Source organism: Lampris incognitus, chromosome 7 (assembly GCF_029633865.1).
Source record: "Lampris incognitus isolate fLamInc1 chromosome 7, fLamInc1.hap2, whole genome shotgun sequence".
Taxonomy (NCBI): domain Eukaryota; kingdom Metazoa; phylum Chordata; class Actinopteri; order Lampriformes; family Lampridae; genus Lampris; species Lampris incognitus.
In genome coordinates this window covers 19530673-19548388 of record NC_079217.1, presented here as the reverse complement: position 1 = coordinate 19548388, position 17716 = coordinate 19530673, and the positions used below count along the sequence as shown (strand labels likewise).

The 17716-nt window shown below is 43.0% G+C and overlaps 1 protein-coding gene and 1 long non-coding RNA gene across 2 annotated transcripts; one reads left to right on the top strand and one right to left on the bottom strand.

The window, feature by feature from the left end:
* Positions 1 to 637: 637 nt before the first annotated feature.
* On the bottom strand, positions 638 to 1730 carry LOC130116176 (uncharacterized). Its single transcript, XR_008810543.1, has 3 exons — positions 1552 to 1730; positions 992 to 1306; positions 638 to 807 (listed from the first exon to the last, which is right to left on the bottom strand). It is a non-coding gene; the product is annotated as an uncharacterized LOC130116176 (long non-coding RNA).
* Positions 1731 to 1785: 55 nt separating this feature from the next.
* arcn1b (archain 1b) lies at positions 1786 to 17491 on the top strand. Its single transcript, XM_056283432.1, has 10 exons — positions 1786 to 1964; positions 2758 to 3021; positions 3914 to 4093; positions 4270 to 4475; positions 4598 to 4759; positions 12188 to 12353; positions 12541 to 12688; positions 14709 to 14817; positions 15141 to 15345; positions 15572 to 17491. The coding sequence occupies exons 1-10, from the start codon at positions 1962 to 1964 to the stop codon at positions 15659 to 15661; spliced, it is 1533 nt and encodes a 510-aa protein (XP_056139407.1). The 5' UTR covers positions 1786 to 1961; the 3' UTR covers positions 15662 to 17491.
* The last annotated feature ends 225 nt before the right edge of the window (positions 17492 to 17716 follow it).

The following is a 17716-nucleotide window of genomic DNA, read 5'->3' as shown; positions in this document are numbered from 1 at the left end:
GTGGCAAGTGAAACATTAATAACAGAAAGGATTTTAGAACCCACAGAATCTTTGACCTTTTCAAGGATATGAATCGATAGCATATCTAAACTTAGCACAAAAAGTAAGGAAATGTGTGTTTGGTAGATTATTTCTTTGTTGTAACAATGCTTCTTGGCAATAAATCTTATATCAAGCACCTGATTGTCAGCTTCTGGTACCTGGGGTACCAGAAGCTCAAAACAAGAGTCAATAGCAACAGCAAAATAAGCTGTTTGGCACTGGCAGAGAAGATTTGGCAAATTTTTCATCGGCGCAACCCACATACTCAGCTCTGCTGCTCATCCCACAAATGCATGTTCCTTACAAATGTGGCACCATTTAAAAAAGAAATAAACAGGCTTTCCAACGGTATAAGATTTATTGCCAAGAAGCATTGTTACAACAAAGAAATAATGTACCAAACACAAATTTCCTTACTTTTGTGCTAAGTATAGATAATATATTTTATTCGCTGGACACATTTGTGCAGTTTAGAGATGGACTTAAATAAAGTTGGTAGTATTTACTGACCCTTAGAGTGCACTTGCTGTGTCCATACAAACAAAGTTAGGAAAAGAGGAGGGCAATTACACACAAACAAACACTGTCTGTAAAATTGTTTATTGAATGAGATCACTGGGTATTGGAAAATCACCTCATTTAATCATAATTGCTGTCACGGTTGTCAGTGTCATCTTCTAAATAATCCACCTCTTCCACTACTTTGTGAGCATCAGAGTCATCATCACTTTGTTGGTTGACGTGGTTGTGATGTCAAGACATGTCCTGTGGGAAAGCACCCCCATTAAACCAAATGGAGTCCAGGTATCCTCACATTTCCTGTGCTTGGCTTGTCAATGTTGGGGTTAGCAATGGGATTGCATTTATACCATATAGCCTTAACAGTAAACTAGTCATTTACAACAGTAAACAAGTTATTTACTTAGTTTATACATACACACACACCTACCTCAACTTTCCATTACTGTTGAAATATGTTTGCATTTCAAATGTTGTTTGCTGGAATTCTTTGCAGAGATGCAGAGAGCTCAATATCTCCAGTATTTAGATACAGAACAATTTTAGAGTAAAACTGTTAAGTGTTAACTATCTAGCCAAGTGTGGGTATCACAGCCAACAAATCCAGCTTGGGAAAAAAAGTCGAACTATTGAAGGTGACGGCTGCTGTGTTCAAGTCATAATGGAGGCTTGATCAAACATCTCTCTATCAGCATTTCTTGCCCAGTGCAAAGCACGACTGATGTGTTAGGGCTCCTCTTCCAGCCTGTCAATACATAAGAAAGGCAGAAAGGTTAAGTCGTTATACCCTTTTATACACTGAGCAATTATCCCATCCATTATGACTGGTCATCGCAAGGAGTTTTGGGTGATAAGACTAAAACCCAATTTTTTTCCAGCCATGAACTTCCTATGGTGATACTTTTTGTCTCGGGACACACCAAATATTTTGTACAGTAAAATAAGCAAGACATTCTCAACACCTGTCAGACAAGTGAGATAATTACCAACCCTCTCTATGTTGTTCACCAACCAACGCAGTATTCTCTACAGTCTTCAACCTTGGCCTGCTAGTGAGGTAATTAATGACGATGGGCTGATGACAGGTTTAAAGCGAGACTAACCCGGGTGTATCGCTGTGAGAACTTGGTAGAGTAACGCCAAGTTATTATGCAACAACAGCGCCAACATTTTGGAGCCCACGTCAATGGTTTTGACGGAATGGGCTGATCCTGATCCGCTGCTGTTCTTCCGGTGGAGACGTGGCTCTATGCTGCTGCCATATTGAAGCTAGCTAGCTAACAGTCACAGGACTGGTATCCGACCGATAAGTAGGACTCCGGTGTTTTCAGTGTGATTTAGATTCGCCAGAGCAAGAGCTACGACGGACTGAAGATCGTTGTCCTGTAGAGAGACCGAAAATGGTAAGTGGACGGCCCTCAAAAAGACAAATTTGCCTTCTTTTCATCGGGCCTCACAGTTATCATAACATTGGCCAACCTAACGGCAGGTTCGTGGCTAGCGTTAGCTTAGGTTTCCTGAAAGAAATGCAGAAACGGCTCGCCAGGTTGACGACACCACGTCCGGCTCGTTAAGACCCATGGAATAAAACGCCGTTCAAGTCAAGTCGGGTTTTTTTCCCGGACGTCTAGCTGCTAAACGGGTGTACACTTGGCTGATGTTAGCTAGCTAGCGAGCTAATTTAGCTGTAGTTAGCTTCTCTGGCTCGTCTCATCGTTTGCATTCATTGCTGTCAGTTTGTCGTCAATCACTCAACACCGTTCGCGTTCACCTTGCTTCCCTCGTGTTTAACTAAGTTCACATTATTCTGTATGCCCTACGGCTGACAATTGCTTTGTGTCTTGTCTGTGGCTTGCCCACCAGCTTTCGGAGTCAATGCCATTCAAAATCTAGCCTTAAGCTAGCCAGTGTTAACAAGTGGGTCATAATTTTGTTTTTAATTCGTCTTTTTTTCCCCTATGTGGTACCCGCCAGTATCTAAATTAAGTAGTTGACATGCAAACAAATGGTAATTCACCACGACCTGTACTACAGCATTAGCTATGTTTGCTCTCTTATTTGTTCAACTGAAGAATGCCTTGTTGGAAGAGGGTTGTGGGGAAATGTTTTTTTTTTAAATTATCGAGTCAGTGTTTAATATATGGCTTAGTCTGTTATGGCCATTATCTTTATATTTGCCCTTCCCCTTGCCTACAGGTGCTGTTGGCAGCGGCGGTGTGCACGAAGGCCGGCAAGGCCATTGTGTCTCGGCAGTTTGTGGAAATGACCCGGACGCGTATTGAGGGTCTCCTTGCAGCATTTCCCAAGCTGATGAACACAGGCAAGCAACACACCTTTGTGGAAACCGAGAGTGTTCGCTACGTGTACCAGCCACTGGAGAAGCTGTATATGGTTCTCATCACCACTAAGAACAGTAACATCCTGGAAGACCTTGAGACACTCAGACTCTTCTCCCGTGTGGTAAGGAATGATGGAGCTGCATGTATATGTGACGCCTTAACACTCACGTGTGTATGTAAAGGAAATTCGCCTGCATAATTAGATTTAGCGTATGTGTTTGTCACTTGCAAAAATTATGTAGTAGGTTGTGGGAAACTGGTTCATTTTTGTACAGGTTATTGATGGAATTTGCATTTTTTATCTTAAAGTTGTTCTCTGTCAGTTCTATCTGTTCATACATGAATATGAATTTCTTGAACATAACATGATCAAAGTGCAATATTTGGTCTTATGTTGATCACATATAGTTACTGTGTGGCTCATTAGGAACACCAGATTCTTTATATATATCGTTGAGGTGTAAGCAGTGAAGTGGCCATTGGCATCCTAATCGATTGGAATGAGATTTTGTGTCAGCTGATTCTGACCAAATAAGAGGTCATATCGATGGGTGCAATGGCATCAGTCCCTGTTCAGGACTCCTGCTAAACGCTTGGATGGTAACTGAGTTCTTTATTCTTTGTTGCTTTTTTGCTAGAATCCTAACTAGTTAGAATATGAAGTTTTAAAGCATTGTAGCTTAGGTTTAAGATAATTTCAAAATATTTACAAAAATTCATGGTGTCTTAATGTCAATGACACTGACTTCAGCAGCGTTTTCTTACAATTATAGTATACCAGTAGAAATGTAAATTTAAGGAGTTTTCAATAAAAAGAGATGATTTCACACAGATGGCCACAATTTTCACTATTAATTATATGGTGCAACACACACATTTTTTGATTAGCGTCCTCAGCAATAATCTGACTGCTACTTAATCAACATGTCAATCTGTTAAAATCAATCTGAAATTTGTTTAGGCAGTCAAATAGTCAACTTAAATTTATTAATTGAATCTTCTGTCTATTTTAGATCCCAGAGTACTGTCGTGTGCTGGAGGAGAGTGAGATATCGGAGCACTGTTTTGACCTGATCTTTGCCTTCGATGAGATTGTTGCACTGGGTTACAGAGAAAATGTCAACCTAGCCCAGATCCGCACCTTTACAGAGATGGACTCCCACGAGGAGAAGGTGTTCCGTGCTGTGAGAGAGGTAAAACACTGCGCTGACAGGGTGTCGGTTACTTCCTCTAAGATGCTTGTTAATCTGGCAAATAATGTGCTATCATAGCATTTAAAACTCGAAGACCACAGTAAAAATCACCAAATATTCTTCATTGCTATGATTTTTATTAGTACTTCTAAAAAAAGTTTTTTTTTTTCCAACAGACCCAGGAGAGGGAAGCTAAGGCAGAAATGAGGAGGAAGGCCAAGGAGTTGCAGCAGGCCAGGAGAGATGCTGAGCGCTCTGGTAAGAAGTTGCCAGCGTTTGGAGGGTTTGGCAGTGCTGGCATGACCAGCGTCTCTTCGGGGTCCATCATCACAGACACCATTGTTGAGCCTGAGAAACCTAAGATGGCCCCTGCTCCAGCCAGGTACAACTCATTGAACATATGGCTGTAACCAGTTGGACCATAATGTCAATTAGAACATCTTTTAGTTTAGATATTTTTTTACATGGAACATGGCCTAATTGCTTTTTTCTTCCCGTTTTAAGACCAAGTGGACCCAGTAAGGCTCTGAAGCTGGGTGCCAGAGGTAAAGAGGTGGACAACTTCGTTGACAAGCTCAAATCTGAGGGGGAAACCATTATGCCAAGTTCAGGGAAAAGGGGTTCAGATGCATCTAAAGTTCTGCCACCACCAGTCAATGTGGAAAGGTAAAAAAATATTTTTCTGTGATAAACTTTATTTTTTTCTCTATGATAGTAATAATAATAAATCAAACCTATATAGCACTTTTCTAACACTCAAAGTCGCTTTATAATAAACGGGGTGAAACTAGACAGCAGATAAACACAACACAGACATACAAGGGTGGATGGGGAGGGGGGGCTACAAGAGAGAGAAGTGGCAGCCACACACGACGCCAGCAATACTCTCCCACTTAAACAGATGGGAAAGCCCTTGTTAAGAAGATGAGTCTAGTTTGGCTCCTGCTAGTATTACTAGTATTGTGCACTCACTTGAATTTACTAGTAAGGTTACTTTAAGAAATACAGAGACTTTTCGGTTCTAACCAGCTTGTCTCAGTCCGTCTGTCTGCTATTGAGCTACAGTTTGCCTCTTCCATTTCGAGGAAATTGTGTGTCAATGACAGATGTAAGTAGATTGTTTATGTCTTCATTTGTGCCCGTTTCATTTATTGCAACTTACTTGGAAATATGTTTATATAAATCCGTTTTCTGTTGCTGTTGTTTCTCTCTGCTAGTGAGATGCTGTCAGCAATGCCATGCTGGTTAGCTTAGTTGGGCATTAGCTATGTTCTGTCCGCCGCCGTGCCTCACGCCGACGCATACGTTGTGTTAAGTTTGTGTGTGTGCATGTGGATTATGATTGATCATGTGTTATTAGTTTATTTATATAGATGTATTTCACCGTAGACAACCACTCGTTCTTCGAATAAATATCCTCAAACTGAAGCTCCGCCTCTGTGATTCTCTAACCGGAGTCACACCGCCATAGTGTTCGCCAGCTCTATTCAGAGCATCTGTAGAGGCCCTAGACCTCTGCTATATTGGTCCTTCGAGCCTGACGGAGCTCCTTCAAGATGCTATGGCAGACCAGGACACCACAGAGACATCGGCTTGTTCCCACAGAGAGCGACACTTACCACGCCACCTACATGACTTCGAGGTGGGCTATGAACCTCAGCCACAAGATGAACCTCCAAAGGCTCTAACCCACACATCACAGCGCCAGGCTAGCATAACGAGGGTCCCATCTGTGAGGAGCAAGCACCCATGTCAGTCGATCCCATCCAGATGCCTGGCGAGTGAGTCAAGGACTCCGTCTGAGGGTAGTAGGTCCTCACGTCAGTCAATTCCTAGGACTGCCACCAGGTCCGGTGTTGGCTCCCTTCGTTCAGCTGTGGGTGTATACCCCCAACATGCTCTGTCATCAGTCCAGGAAGCCATCCTTCAGGAGAGTATCCACCGCCTGGAGCTTGAGGAGTTATAGTGCCAGGTCCCTAGATGACTACAATGCTGATTTGGAGTGTCAGCGCCTCAACGTCCAGGCCTGGGAAGCGCAGCACCAACAACAGGCGGCACAAGAAGAAGCATAATGCCTACAGCAGGAGGCACAAGACGCACAGGAAGCTATCGCCAAACAACTTGATGGGCAGAGACAACTGAAGAAGAAGGAGAAGGAACTCAAGGTAGCTAAGCTGGTCACCTCACTGCTCCAAGAACCAGAGATGGAGGGATCACGTAGTAGTGCATCGTCTTCAAGGAGCTTCTACACTCTACCAGTGATGAATGCTCCATCCACCAATGCTCCTGCAGGCTTACCATGTCAATCCATCTCTCATCTACACTCTGCACCCCCCTCCCGTGCTGCCAGCAGTGTCTAAGCTGACTTATCCTCCAACTGAGTAGCAGCACCATGCAGTGGCATCCATGCCTCTAGCGCGTCCTACCGTACCACAGAGCATGCATCCCCCGCCGGCTCACCCCGCTGTCATCACTTCAGTGATGCACCCTCCAGCACAGGCGATGTCGTCCTCCGTTGCAGCCCTTGTGTCGTTGTATCCCGCTCCCATTGTGCCTGCTCCCACCAAGCTTCCCGCGACATCACACAAAGTTTCTGTAGCTACACCTGGCATCCAGACCCAGCAGTATCATTCCACAGGACCCACTGCAGTGCAGACTCCTACCTACTGTGTGACCACATCTACCGCAGCTCAACCATACCAACACATGAGTTCTGCTGCACCCTACATTGCTCCTATCCCGCCACAGATTACATCAGGGCATCCCCAGCATCCAGGTTCAGAGATGCTGATTGCCTCTCCTTACGGCATCCCCCAGCCACTGCTGCCAGTCTTCGAGAGTGACCACGAAAGTGACTTTGCTCTACTCAAGATGCGCTTGGATAACGTGATGGGCCATGGGCACCTGACTGAACACTATAAGTACCGCGTGCTTCTCGGCCACTTGAAGCTCCCCAGTGCCCTCCACCTAGCAAAGGCCTACATGTATGACCCTTGGCCTTATACCACTGCTTCCGAGCCTTGCAAGACAAATACGGTCAACCCCGACAGCTTGTCCAGTCAGAGCTAGGTGCCATCCTCAACTCCCCTACCATCAAGGTTGATGACACTGAAGCTTTTGACTCCTTCGCCCTGTCCATCCAGTCTCTGGTGGGCATGCTCAGGACACTTGAAGGGCCAAACGGGTACGAGTTGAGATGTGGATCACAGGCGAACCGGCTCCTAAGCAAGACGCCTCCGTCATTCAGGGACGGATTTATCAAATACTGTCTGAGCCGCTGCATTCTCCGGACAGGGTCAGACATGACATAACCCTGCCTGACCCGGCAGCCTGGCTCCAGGTGAAGTCACAAGCTAAGTGCCTCTGAAGCCGATCTGCAGTACTCTACCAGTGTGCAGCACCCAAGCCAGTCAAGAAGGATCAATGTGTCACTCGTTACAAGGAGAAGACCACAAGCATCCTTCTCAACGCTGGGGAATTCGCTAGTACTCCAGAGCCTGCTCGTTCCAAGACCGCCTTCAAGTCCAAGCCGTATTGTCCCTTTTGTGACAGCAAGGAGCACTTCTTGAATGGCTGTGATGACTTCAAGAAGTTATCTACCAGCGAAGTTGTTAAGTGGAGCCAAGAGGGGAAATGGTACTGGAAGTGTGACCGCAACCACTCCGCTGAAGCATGTACTCTGAAGCGCCCATGCAAGACATGCAAAGAGCAGCACCTTATTACCATTCTGCATTACTCCGTCCAGCAGGGTCCAGCAGCACGTATACGGCTCTGTTGCCTATATGCGGACCATGGATGACCAACAGCAAGTCCATGTTCCCTTCGTGCTCGCTAGGTCTCAGGTGGCTCCCAGGAAGCAGCTGTCAATGCCCTGACTTGAGTTGAGTGCTGCCTTCACAGGTGCTCAGCTCGCCGACGTACTCCAAGCTGAGCTCACCTTGCCCATCCAGTAGGTTGTCTTGTGGTTAGACTCCACCACTGTTCTCCACTGGATCAAGTCAGAGTCCTGTAGATACAAAGTCTTCGTGGGCACACGAGTCGCAGAAATCCAGAACCTGACTGAGCCCGATAGCTGGAGATACGTGAACTCTGTCACAAACCCAGCAGATGACATCACTCGGGGTCTAACCCTGGAGGAATTAGCCCAACCACATCGATGGCACCAAGGTCCAGAGTTCCTCTACATACCTCAAGATCAGTGGCCTACTATGCCCTCTGCTCATCCTGAGTCTGACGAAAGCGAACTGAAGAAATCTGCCATAATCTGTAATGTAACTATCTCTCCCGATCTCCAGCTCCCTGCCATCTAAGACTTCTCTTTATGGAAAGAGCTTGTCCAAGCAACAGTCAGGTCCCTTCATGGGGTGGCTGATGCCCAGACCGCAGATCAGCCTTGTGAAGCAGCCGACTACCTCAATGCTGAGAAGGTCCTCCTTGAACGAGCCCAGCTGGACTCATTCCCAGACGAGATCAAGGCTCTCAAATCCGACCGGGTCGCTTGCCTCGGACAGTCGCTTGAGCTCTCTATCTCTGGAGTATGGCAAGGCTGCAGGTCTCCTCAGAGTAGGTGGTAGTCTGCGCAGAGCCAAGAACTTGGAGCTGGACGCCATTCACCCAATCTTCTTGGATCCGCACCATCCCCTGACAAAGCTGCTCATTCAAGACTATGATCAAACTCTTCTCCACTCGGGGCCTGAAGGGTACTCGCTGATCTCCGACGTAAATTCTGGTTCTACGTGGAAGAGAAGCGATCTGCAAGCATCAGTACTCCTGTCGAGAATGTCAACTGTGGCGAGCAAAGCAGACCTACCCTGGAGCTGACGGGCACGTCTGCACCGTGGCTGTGCAGGTGAAGGACAGAACTTACCTGCGCCCTGTGTCCTGGCTGGCACAGCTCCCAAGTCTCCCGGATACAGAGGACCCCTGAGAGGCTTTTCTGTTTCGTTCCAAAGGTCTAAGTAGACTTTTGGGGATGGCTGTTTAGGAAAGCCGTTGTTAAGAAGAGGAGTTTAGTTTGGCTCCCGCTAGTATTACTAGTATTGTGTACTCACTTGAGTTTACTGGTATGGTTATTGGCCCTTTAAGAAACACAGGGACTTTCTGTTGTTCTTTTTAATTTTATTTCTGATTTTTCCCTTTTTTCTCCCAATTTAGTGGCCAATCGATCCCTATTTTAATTCAAACACCCACCCTCGTACTGCATGCGTTCGCCAACTGCATCTCTCTGGCCGGCAGTCTTGAAGGAGACCGCCTCCCCACTTTCGTGACAAGGCGACTCCAAGCCGAACCACTGTTTTTTCCGACACACACAGAGACGCATTCACGTGACGAACACAAGCCGACTCCGCCCCCCTCCCGAAGACAGTGTTGCCAATGATTGCTGCTTCATCGAGTCCGGCCATAGTCGGATCTGACGAGACCGGAGCGCGAACCCCAGTCCCCAGTGGGCAACTGCATCGACACAAAGCTGATGCTTAATCCGCTACACCACCGCGGACTACGGGACTTTCCGGTTTTAACCAGCTTGTCTCAGTCCATCTGTCTGCTAGTGAGCTACAGTTTGCCTCTTCCATTTTGAGGAAATTGTGTGTCAATGACAGATGTAAGTAGTTAATTTATGTCTTCATTTGTGCCCATTTCATTTATTGCAACTTACTTGGAAATATGTTTATATAAATCCGTTTTCAGTTGCTGTTGTTTCTCTCTGCTAGTGAGATGCTGTTAGCTATGCCAAGCTGGTTAGCTTAGTTGGCCGTTAGCTATGTTCTGTCCGCTGCCGTGCCTCACGCTGAGGCATATGTTGTGTTATGTTTGTGAGTGTGCATGTGGAATATGATTGATCAGGTTTTATCATTGTTTATTAATATTGATGTTGTATTGTATTTCACAGTAGACAACTGCACATTCTTTGAATAAATATCCTCAAACTGAGGCTCCGCCTCTGTGATTCTCTGACTGGAGTCATACCGCCATAGTGTTCACCAGCTCTATTCAGCGTATCTGTAGAGGCCCTAGACCTCTGCTATAGATGGTATTAGCAAAGATTTAATACATGCTTATTATGTAGTTTGATAACAGTTCACGAGATGGATGAATGAATGAATGAATGATTTATTTCGGTCATCTTTCATGCCCTCCCCAGTACAAAATAAAATTGTATCATCAGCAAACGTAACAAATTTAAGCATATTAGATACCACAGAAGTATAATTTAAATAAAGTATAAACAACTTAGGTCCCAATACTGAACCTTATGGAACACCACAGGCTTCTTAGATATGATTGTGTTTTCAATTTTCACATCTTGAAACCTATTATTTAAGTAACTTCTCAACCAGCGTTGTGTGACACCTTATACCATAGCGTTCCAATCATGGAGTACCATGAGAGAAAAGTTCAAAAGGCTGTGGGAGTTTCAGACACAGTTTCTCAGTTAAAATCAGCTATGCCCACTTTGCAAATTTCCACCTTCATCCAAGTTGATAGAATTTTTGGGAATAAATTAGTTCATTATAGACATCTTATAAAACAGTGTTGTTCAACCATGGGCCATGGAGAGCCGTGTGTATGCAGGTTTTCATTCCAACCCATCACTACACCAACTGGTTTTGTCGATTAACATAGTAGTACCTTTAACCAGGCAGAGTGTGGCAGTGTTTGCTGAGGTTAGAAAGTTGTTGAAAGTGTGGGCCAATTTTGAGTAGATCACAAATAAAACTACTAAGAGTAAAAAATTGTTTTTTTTTTCTCAAGTGGTTTATCAAACATTATTGAAGACCAAGTATAAGTCGCCGTATATAGTTTGCTTGTAAATTTGATGCAGTTAAGCTTATCACACAATTCTTTGTAATGCAAAGTGAATTTGAACAGCTGCTATAAAACACCTGTTCTAAAAAGAACACCTGCATTTGAACTGGAATTAGACAAAAATTATGTGGATGTTTGCATGGTAATTATTATTATTATTTTTTAGTTCCATAGATTTGTAAACCTCATATTGGGTGTAGTGGAGGATTGGTAGCTTGGACTGTAAACTGTAGCTGGTTAGGAATATGTGACCACTGTGGTGCGTCGGCAAGAATGCAAAGATGTTATCTTCAAGGATGTTTATTGACAAGTAGGCGTGTGGTGTCTGTGTGTGTGTGTGTGTGTGTGTGTGTGTGTGTGTGTGTGTGTGTGTGTGTGTGTGTGTGTGTGTGTGTGTGTGTGTGTGTGTGTGTGTGTGTGTGTGTGTGTGTGTGTGTGTGGGTGGGGTTATTTCTCTGGATGCACACAAACACACAACAGGTCTTTCAGAGGACAGGAGAAAAATATAATCAAACTGTCCCTTCTACGGTAATCTACGGTAAACCTCATGCTGGTTTTCAAATGAATGATTTGGTCCTGCTGATGTACAGAGACGCAGATGAAAGAAACACTTGTGAAAAGTGACAGAAATTGTCTGCGTTTCTGGTGTGTGAAAATAATGTACAGAACAATCTTATCCACATGCCATGAATTGTATCGTCTTGGTTAGTTGTTGTTCTTATGAAGGTATGTTTTCTTTAATTTAATTTGACTGGGATGAAGATATAAAACATGTTTATCAACAAAATAAACTGCAGATAGTGGCATGCTTTTATTGTTTCACTGTCTAATATTCAATTGGATATAAATATTGCTTTGTTATCTAGAAAAGAAATGGCTTTATATTTCATTAAGTTTTCCGTTTGGTCAATAGAAATTATTCAGTAATATTTTGAATATTTTGTGGTTCTTTCTCTTTTGCCATGGTATCATAAATAGTATTGAACATCAAAATGTTTAATAGTATTGTATCAAAGTTCAAAGTTTTGGTATTGTGACGACTCCTGTACATATGTAGTCAAGCATCTGCAGTTGGGGTGGAATACTGTAGTTGTAACAAATAGGTAAACCATATTCCTCATGTCAAATATAGCATGAGGTAGTTTCATTTCAACAAAATGGGCAATATTAACATCAGAATTTGGCATAGTTGTATCCCCTTTTAGTGTTTCAGGTATGATTTTGTTTTATATGGCAACTAGTTGATCTGTTGATGTGTTTTTGCCTGAATGGTTGTGTATTCCCCAGCGTGCACCTGCGTGTGGAGGAGAAGATCTCCCTTACGTGTGGCCGTGATGGTGGCCTGCAGAACATGGAGGTACTGGGCATGGTCACACTTCGAGTCACAGATGACAAGAATGGACGAATCCGCCTTGTAATTAACAACAACGACAATAAAGGATTGCAGCTGCAAGTAGGTCCACTATATCAAATGTTAAACTTTATCATATGAAAGGGTTATAGCATATTCTTTTTTCTTTATTAGCAGTTAAGCTTCTTGAGAGTTCATGCCTTTTGCAAGAGGTGATCTCTCTTTGAGTATGACAATGATTATAGTTATGAGAACAGACAAAAGCACACTTCTCTCCTTCTCCTCCCAGACACATCCAAATGTTGACAAGAAACTGTTCACAGCCGAGTCAGTGATTGGCCTGAAGAACCCAGAGAAATCTTTTCCACTTAACAACGATGTGGGTGTGCTGAAATGGAGGCTCCAGACCACAGATGAGTCCCTCATACCTCTAACCAGTAAGTCTCCGCTTTGAGCCCCCGGGACATCATTGTAGTCACAGGGCATATAATTCCGGTGTGAGAAGATGGCAGCGCAAATTCATGTTTGCAGCAGCCCCACCCAGTACTGATGTGAGAAGATGGCGGCGCGAATTCACGTTTGTGGTGGCCTAACCCAGTACTGTCCATGCAGTGTCTTTGTTTACGTCTGCGTCTGTTTGTCTTCATTTGATGGCTGGGAGAGCTTGGTTTGCTGCGTCCTGTGGGCCCAGGGACCACGGCCCTGCCTGGAGCTGTGCCCAAAGAGGTAACACCGAGGGCGGTCTGACAAGATGCGGAAGCGGGGCAGGCTAAGCTAACTGCTAGCCCATGTAGACTGGCAGTTCCGATAACACTGAGGGCGGTCTGGCGGCGGCCTCGCTTAGCCTTGACTGTGTTTTTAGTGTCGTCGTGTGGAGTGTGGGGAGGTGTGTCGAAGGTCTGACTGCGAGAGCTAGCGTTGGATCGGCTGAAGGAGCTTGGTCTGCTGCATCCTGTGGGCCCCGGGACCACAGCTCTACTGGAGCTGCACCCGAAGAGGAAACACCGAGGGCGGTCTGACAGGACGTGGAAGTTGGGACAGGCTAAGCTAACTGCTAGCCCATGCAGACCAGCAGTTCTGACAGTCATCCTGGCTGGCGTTCGTTCTCCCGGACAGAGATTTATTTTGTTGAGTTTAGGTATATGTGTTAGTTTGGGTATATGTGTTCTTGTAGTTTTTGGATATGTTTTTTGTGTTGCACTGCTGTGGGCTGGGGGAAATGATGTTTCATTTCATTTCATGTGCGCAAGTGCATGAAATGAAATTACAAAAGTAATTTTGATATTGGTAGTGATGTAAATTCTGTATTACCAAAGTTATTCTCACCATTTTTACAGTCTTTGGTAAGTGGAAACACAATTTTGTAAAGGTTTGAATGAGTATCATCGTGACACCATGATGATATCCCAAGTTCGGCTACACCCATTGGCAAAGCAACTGATGTAAAATTACTTTTTACCTGAAAGGATCATTGCTTGATCTGTGGGGAATAAATTATTTCTCAAAACATTAAAAAGAAGATGAAATTAATTTTAATTAACTCAGATGGTTCAAGGTATAAATGGTGTAACTTGTACAGTCATGTACAATTATCTTCATTATTTTTCATTAATTAATGAGTTAGAAAAAAATAAGTGATTCATTTTATGACATGGTAATTGAATTGCTCAATTTAATGCAGACCTTTCAGTGTATGAATTTGACAGCTAATTTGCAAAATGGTTAAAAAAATACAAATATGCTTTTGTTATTCCATTAATTATGAATTACTATTCTTTTTCAATTCGACAAATCTTTTGCACAGGTTTCACACAGTTCAAAAAACTCTTGACTGACCACTAGTTGGCCTGTTGATTCTTGCCAGCAAGCTAACCTGTTGATATGTTTTGCATGTCAGTGTATTATGTGAAAATGGAATTAGCCTGGCTTGTTTGGGCAAGATGAGACATTAATTGATCAAATTATTAATTGAACACCACATGGGCATCAGCCTCCACAGGTAGCAGACTTTCTGCCTAAACTGATTGAATTTCTTGCACAACTCTCCTTTTTCCATGAAAGTGTTCAGTTGGTCTACCATGTCAAATGATTAGTTTTGTTGCATTGTCAGCAAGTGTCTTCTTGCTTTTCCATTTGGCAAGTGGCTTCTTCCTTTTCCATTTATTGCCTTTGTTTCTATGTATGTTTTAACAATATTTTGTAAATGAGCAAATATGATGGTACAAAGGTGTACATGTACTAGTAAAAAGGCATTTTTGACTGTAGTTAAGGCTTACTTTCAAACATTTTTGTTCTATAGCAGATATACTGGTTTTATCATGGCGGCACACTACAGGACCCATTGTGTCCATTCCAAATAGCCTTGAATACAATGCAAAGTGATGTACATTTATTTATGAGTCCTGTGACTTCCTTGATTTTATCAGCCCAGATTCTAACCATCTTGTTTGGTTGCAGTAAACTGCTGGCCTTCAGAGAGCGGTAGCAGCTGTGATGTTAACATTGAATACGAGCTGCAGGAAGAGAGCCTTGAACTCAATGATGTTGTTATCAGCATTCCTGTGCCGTAAGTAGAGCTAATTTACCATTATTATCTAAGTTTCATATCCGCTGGGGTTGTGTCCATTTCACTGGGGTTTTTGAGGCTGGTAAGAACATGACATAAAATTCAAAGACAAAACGGCTCATGACCAAAAGTTAAAATCATTGGTTGTAGAAAGAATATGACTAAGGAATATGAATTACTGACTTGACGACCATTGTTGAAATGCCTGTGAGGGTAAGAAAGCTTTAATCTTATGGGCTGAAACCACGAGACAACCTGAATTTAGATTTTATGCGTTACATTTGTACATGGTTCTTGAACCTTGCGTCCGCACTCTTCTCCAGGTCTGGTGTGGGTGCTCCAGTGATTGGTGATCTTGATGGGGAGTACAAGCATGACAGCAGGCGGAACATTCTTGAATGGTGCCTACCTGTCATTGATGCCAACAACAAAACGGGCAGCCTTGAGTTCAGCATTGCTGGGCAACCCAACGATTTCTTCCCTGTCAACGTGTCCTTTGTGTCCAAACGCAACTATTGTGACATTCAGGTATGTTAATGAAGCGACTTTAACTTTAGCTTTGATTTACTAATGCTGGATTTTTTTTTTTTATGAATGGAATTTCTGATAGTGTTTTGAAAACAATATGAAGATTAATAGATAAGACCATCTTGGCAAGTTGGCACGTCCAAAACAAGTTGAAATTGAAAACATGTCAATCATTTGTTACTGTATGCCACTAATTGCGTCTTTCTCCTCTCTTAATCTTCCCCAGGTTACCAAAGTGACTCACGTAGATGGTGACAACTCCGTCAAATTCTCGTCAGAAACTTCCTTTGTGGTTGATAAATACGAAATCTTGTAGAGGATGAAAAAAAGGAAAGAATAAATCACATAAAAAAGTCCAAATCTACACTACCGAGAATGATTGAAGAATCCTTGCCTGCCCGCCCTGTATACTGTTTTAGAGACTGTACTTCGCCAGGACTACATCGTCCCTCTTTTGAAAGCCTCTTTCTGTGGTGGAGCAGAGCACTGATGATGTATTTATATGTTTGTATGAGAGAAGATCATCTATATATAAAGAGTTAATTGAACAGGAAAAACAAACCGACAGAGTTTTAAACCATCCCAGTTGCTCTTGTATCCGCCAAGCAGAACCATGAACAGGACTTCTAATAAGTAGAGGATGACTAAGAGTGCAGGAGAGGTTGGGGTGATGACGGAAATTCGCCAACCGGTGTTGAGCCCATCAATTTGTATTGCCCTGTTAGGAAGCACAGGGAGCTGAAGTTGGCTTGTCTTACAACCATCCCCCATAACAAAAACTTAGCCAGCTTATGAGTCTTTTCTCTCCCATTGAGAGTTTAAAAGCTGGTAGTTAAGCATCCCTTAAAGCATACATCCTCCACAACCTATTCTACACATTATGAATTGCTTTGCAGTGGTTTGACTTAAGTGATCCCTAAATGATTTTTTTTTTCTTCTTTTAAATCAGATTTTTCTGTCTGTCACAACTGCAGGATTACAAGTGTCTCAATCATATCCCTGTCATTCTTAAAAGTTGATCTGTAACAATCTGTTCTATTGATATGTCTCTTCAGATTCATTGTTTTAAGAACGGTTCCTATTTCTTAAACTGGGTGCTTTAGCTGTAACATATTGTCAATAGTTTAAGTCTTGCAGAACATCGCTGTATTCACTGTACTTATTGTGTGGACTGCCTGCAGTTTTCATCAATAATACTATTGCAATACCTTTTTTTACTTTGCTACTTTTTATTGCCCCCCCCACACCCTGTATTTCCTTTATAATTTGTCAGAACACAGATATTGGTCTTGCTAATACTAAATAGGATAGGTTATTGGAAGTTGACAATTGAAGAGCGAAGTTGTGCGAGACATTGTTGGCTGCATTGCGAAGTTACCTGCCAGCAAATATGTTTTGACTTTTGATCCTGTTAATCTGATAAGTGATCGGTTCATGATACCATTGCTACCACTCCCTAATTGTTAAATACCTGTTATAGAGATACTGTGTCATTTAAATTTGATACATGGTAGTTCTTTGAGCTTCGACATAGTGACAAGACAGAGTAACAGTACCTTGAACGTGGCCTGAAAATTACATTTAAACTCCCTTTACCCCAGAGGTCACTTTGGACCTGAGTATGAAGTAAGATCTGTGTCGGCGAGATGGCGGACTTCAACAGACTGGGCACGGTTTAGAAAGAAAACTTGGAACATTTCTATCCGCATCACTTCATCTCCACAAAGTAGCAAGGAGAGATGCTGGCCGGCAGCGTTCACCCCCTTGTAAAAACGTTCAAGTAGTTTCAGGGCACCTTTGGCAGTACAAACCGTACATACCACAGCACTCAATGGGACTGAGCTCTGCCTTTCACGTCGGCCCCCACTGACACCTCTCTGTCATCCTTTACTTACTTTATCATTGTATATCAACATTATTCAAGACAACATGTTTGTTGTCATGTTTCTTGTTTTTTTTTTTGTATTTTTTTTTCTCTTCATTGTACTCCCAAGTTTCAACATAGCAATGGTTGTATGGATGTGGGGTTGAAAATGACTAGATCGAGCATTTTTAATTCAATAATTACTGAGGGGGAAACTTAACATTCCAGTGTACAATTAGAAAACAAAAAGACATTTAAATGGAATAAAATGTATTATCAAAATGGAAGATTTTGGTTAATGGTTTATTGTCGGGGCTTGGTAAAACATCTCGTGTCCATGCAGTTGGTAATCGTGTTAAATTAAAGAATGCAAACATGTTACATTGCATTCTGGGTTGGGGAGTTAGTGTTTGATAGGAGGGATTTAATGAACCGGATTTAATGCTTCGATACCGAGTCTGTTTGAAGAGCGCTTCAAAATAAAGAAGTCGATATGGCTGATTTTCT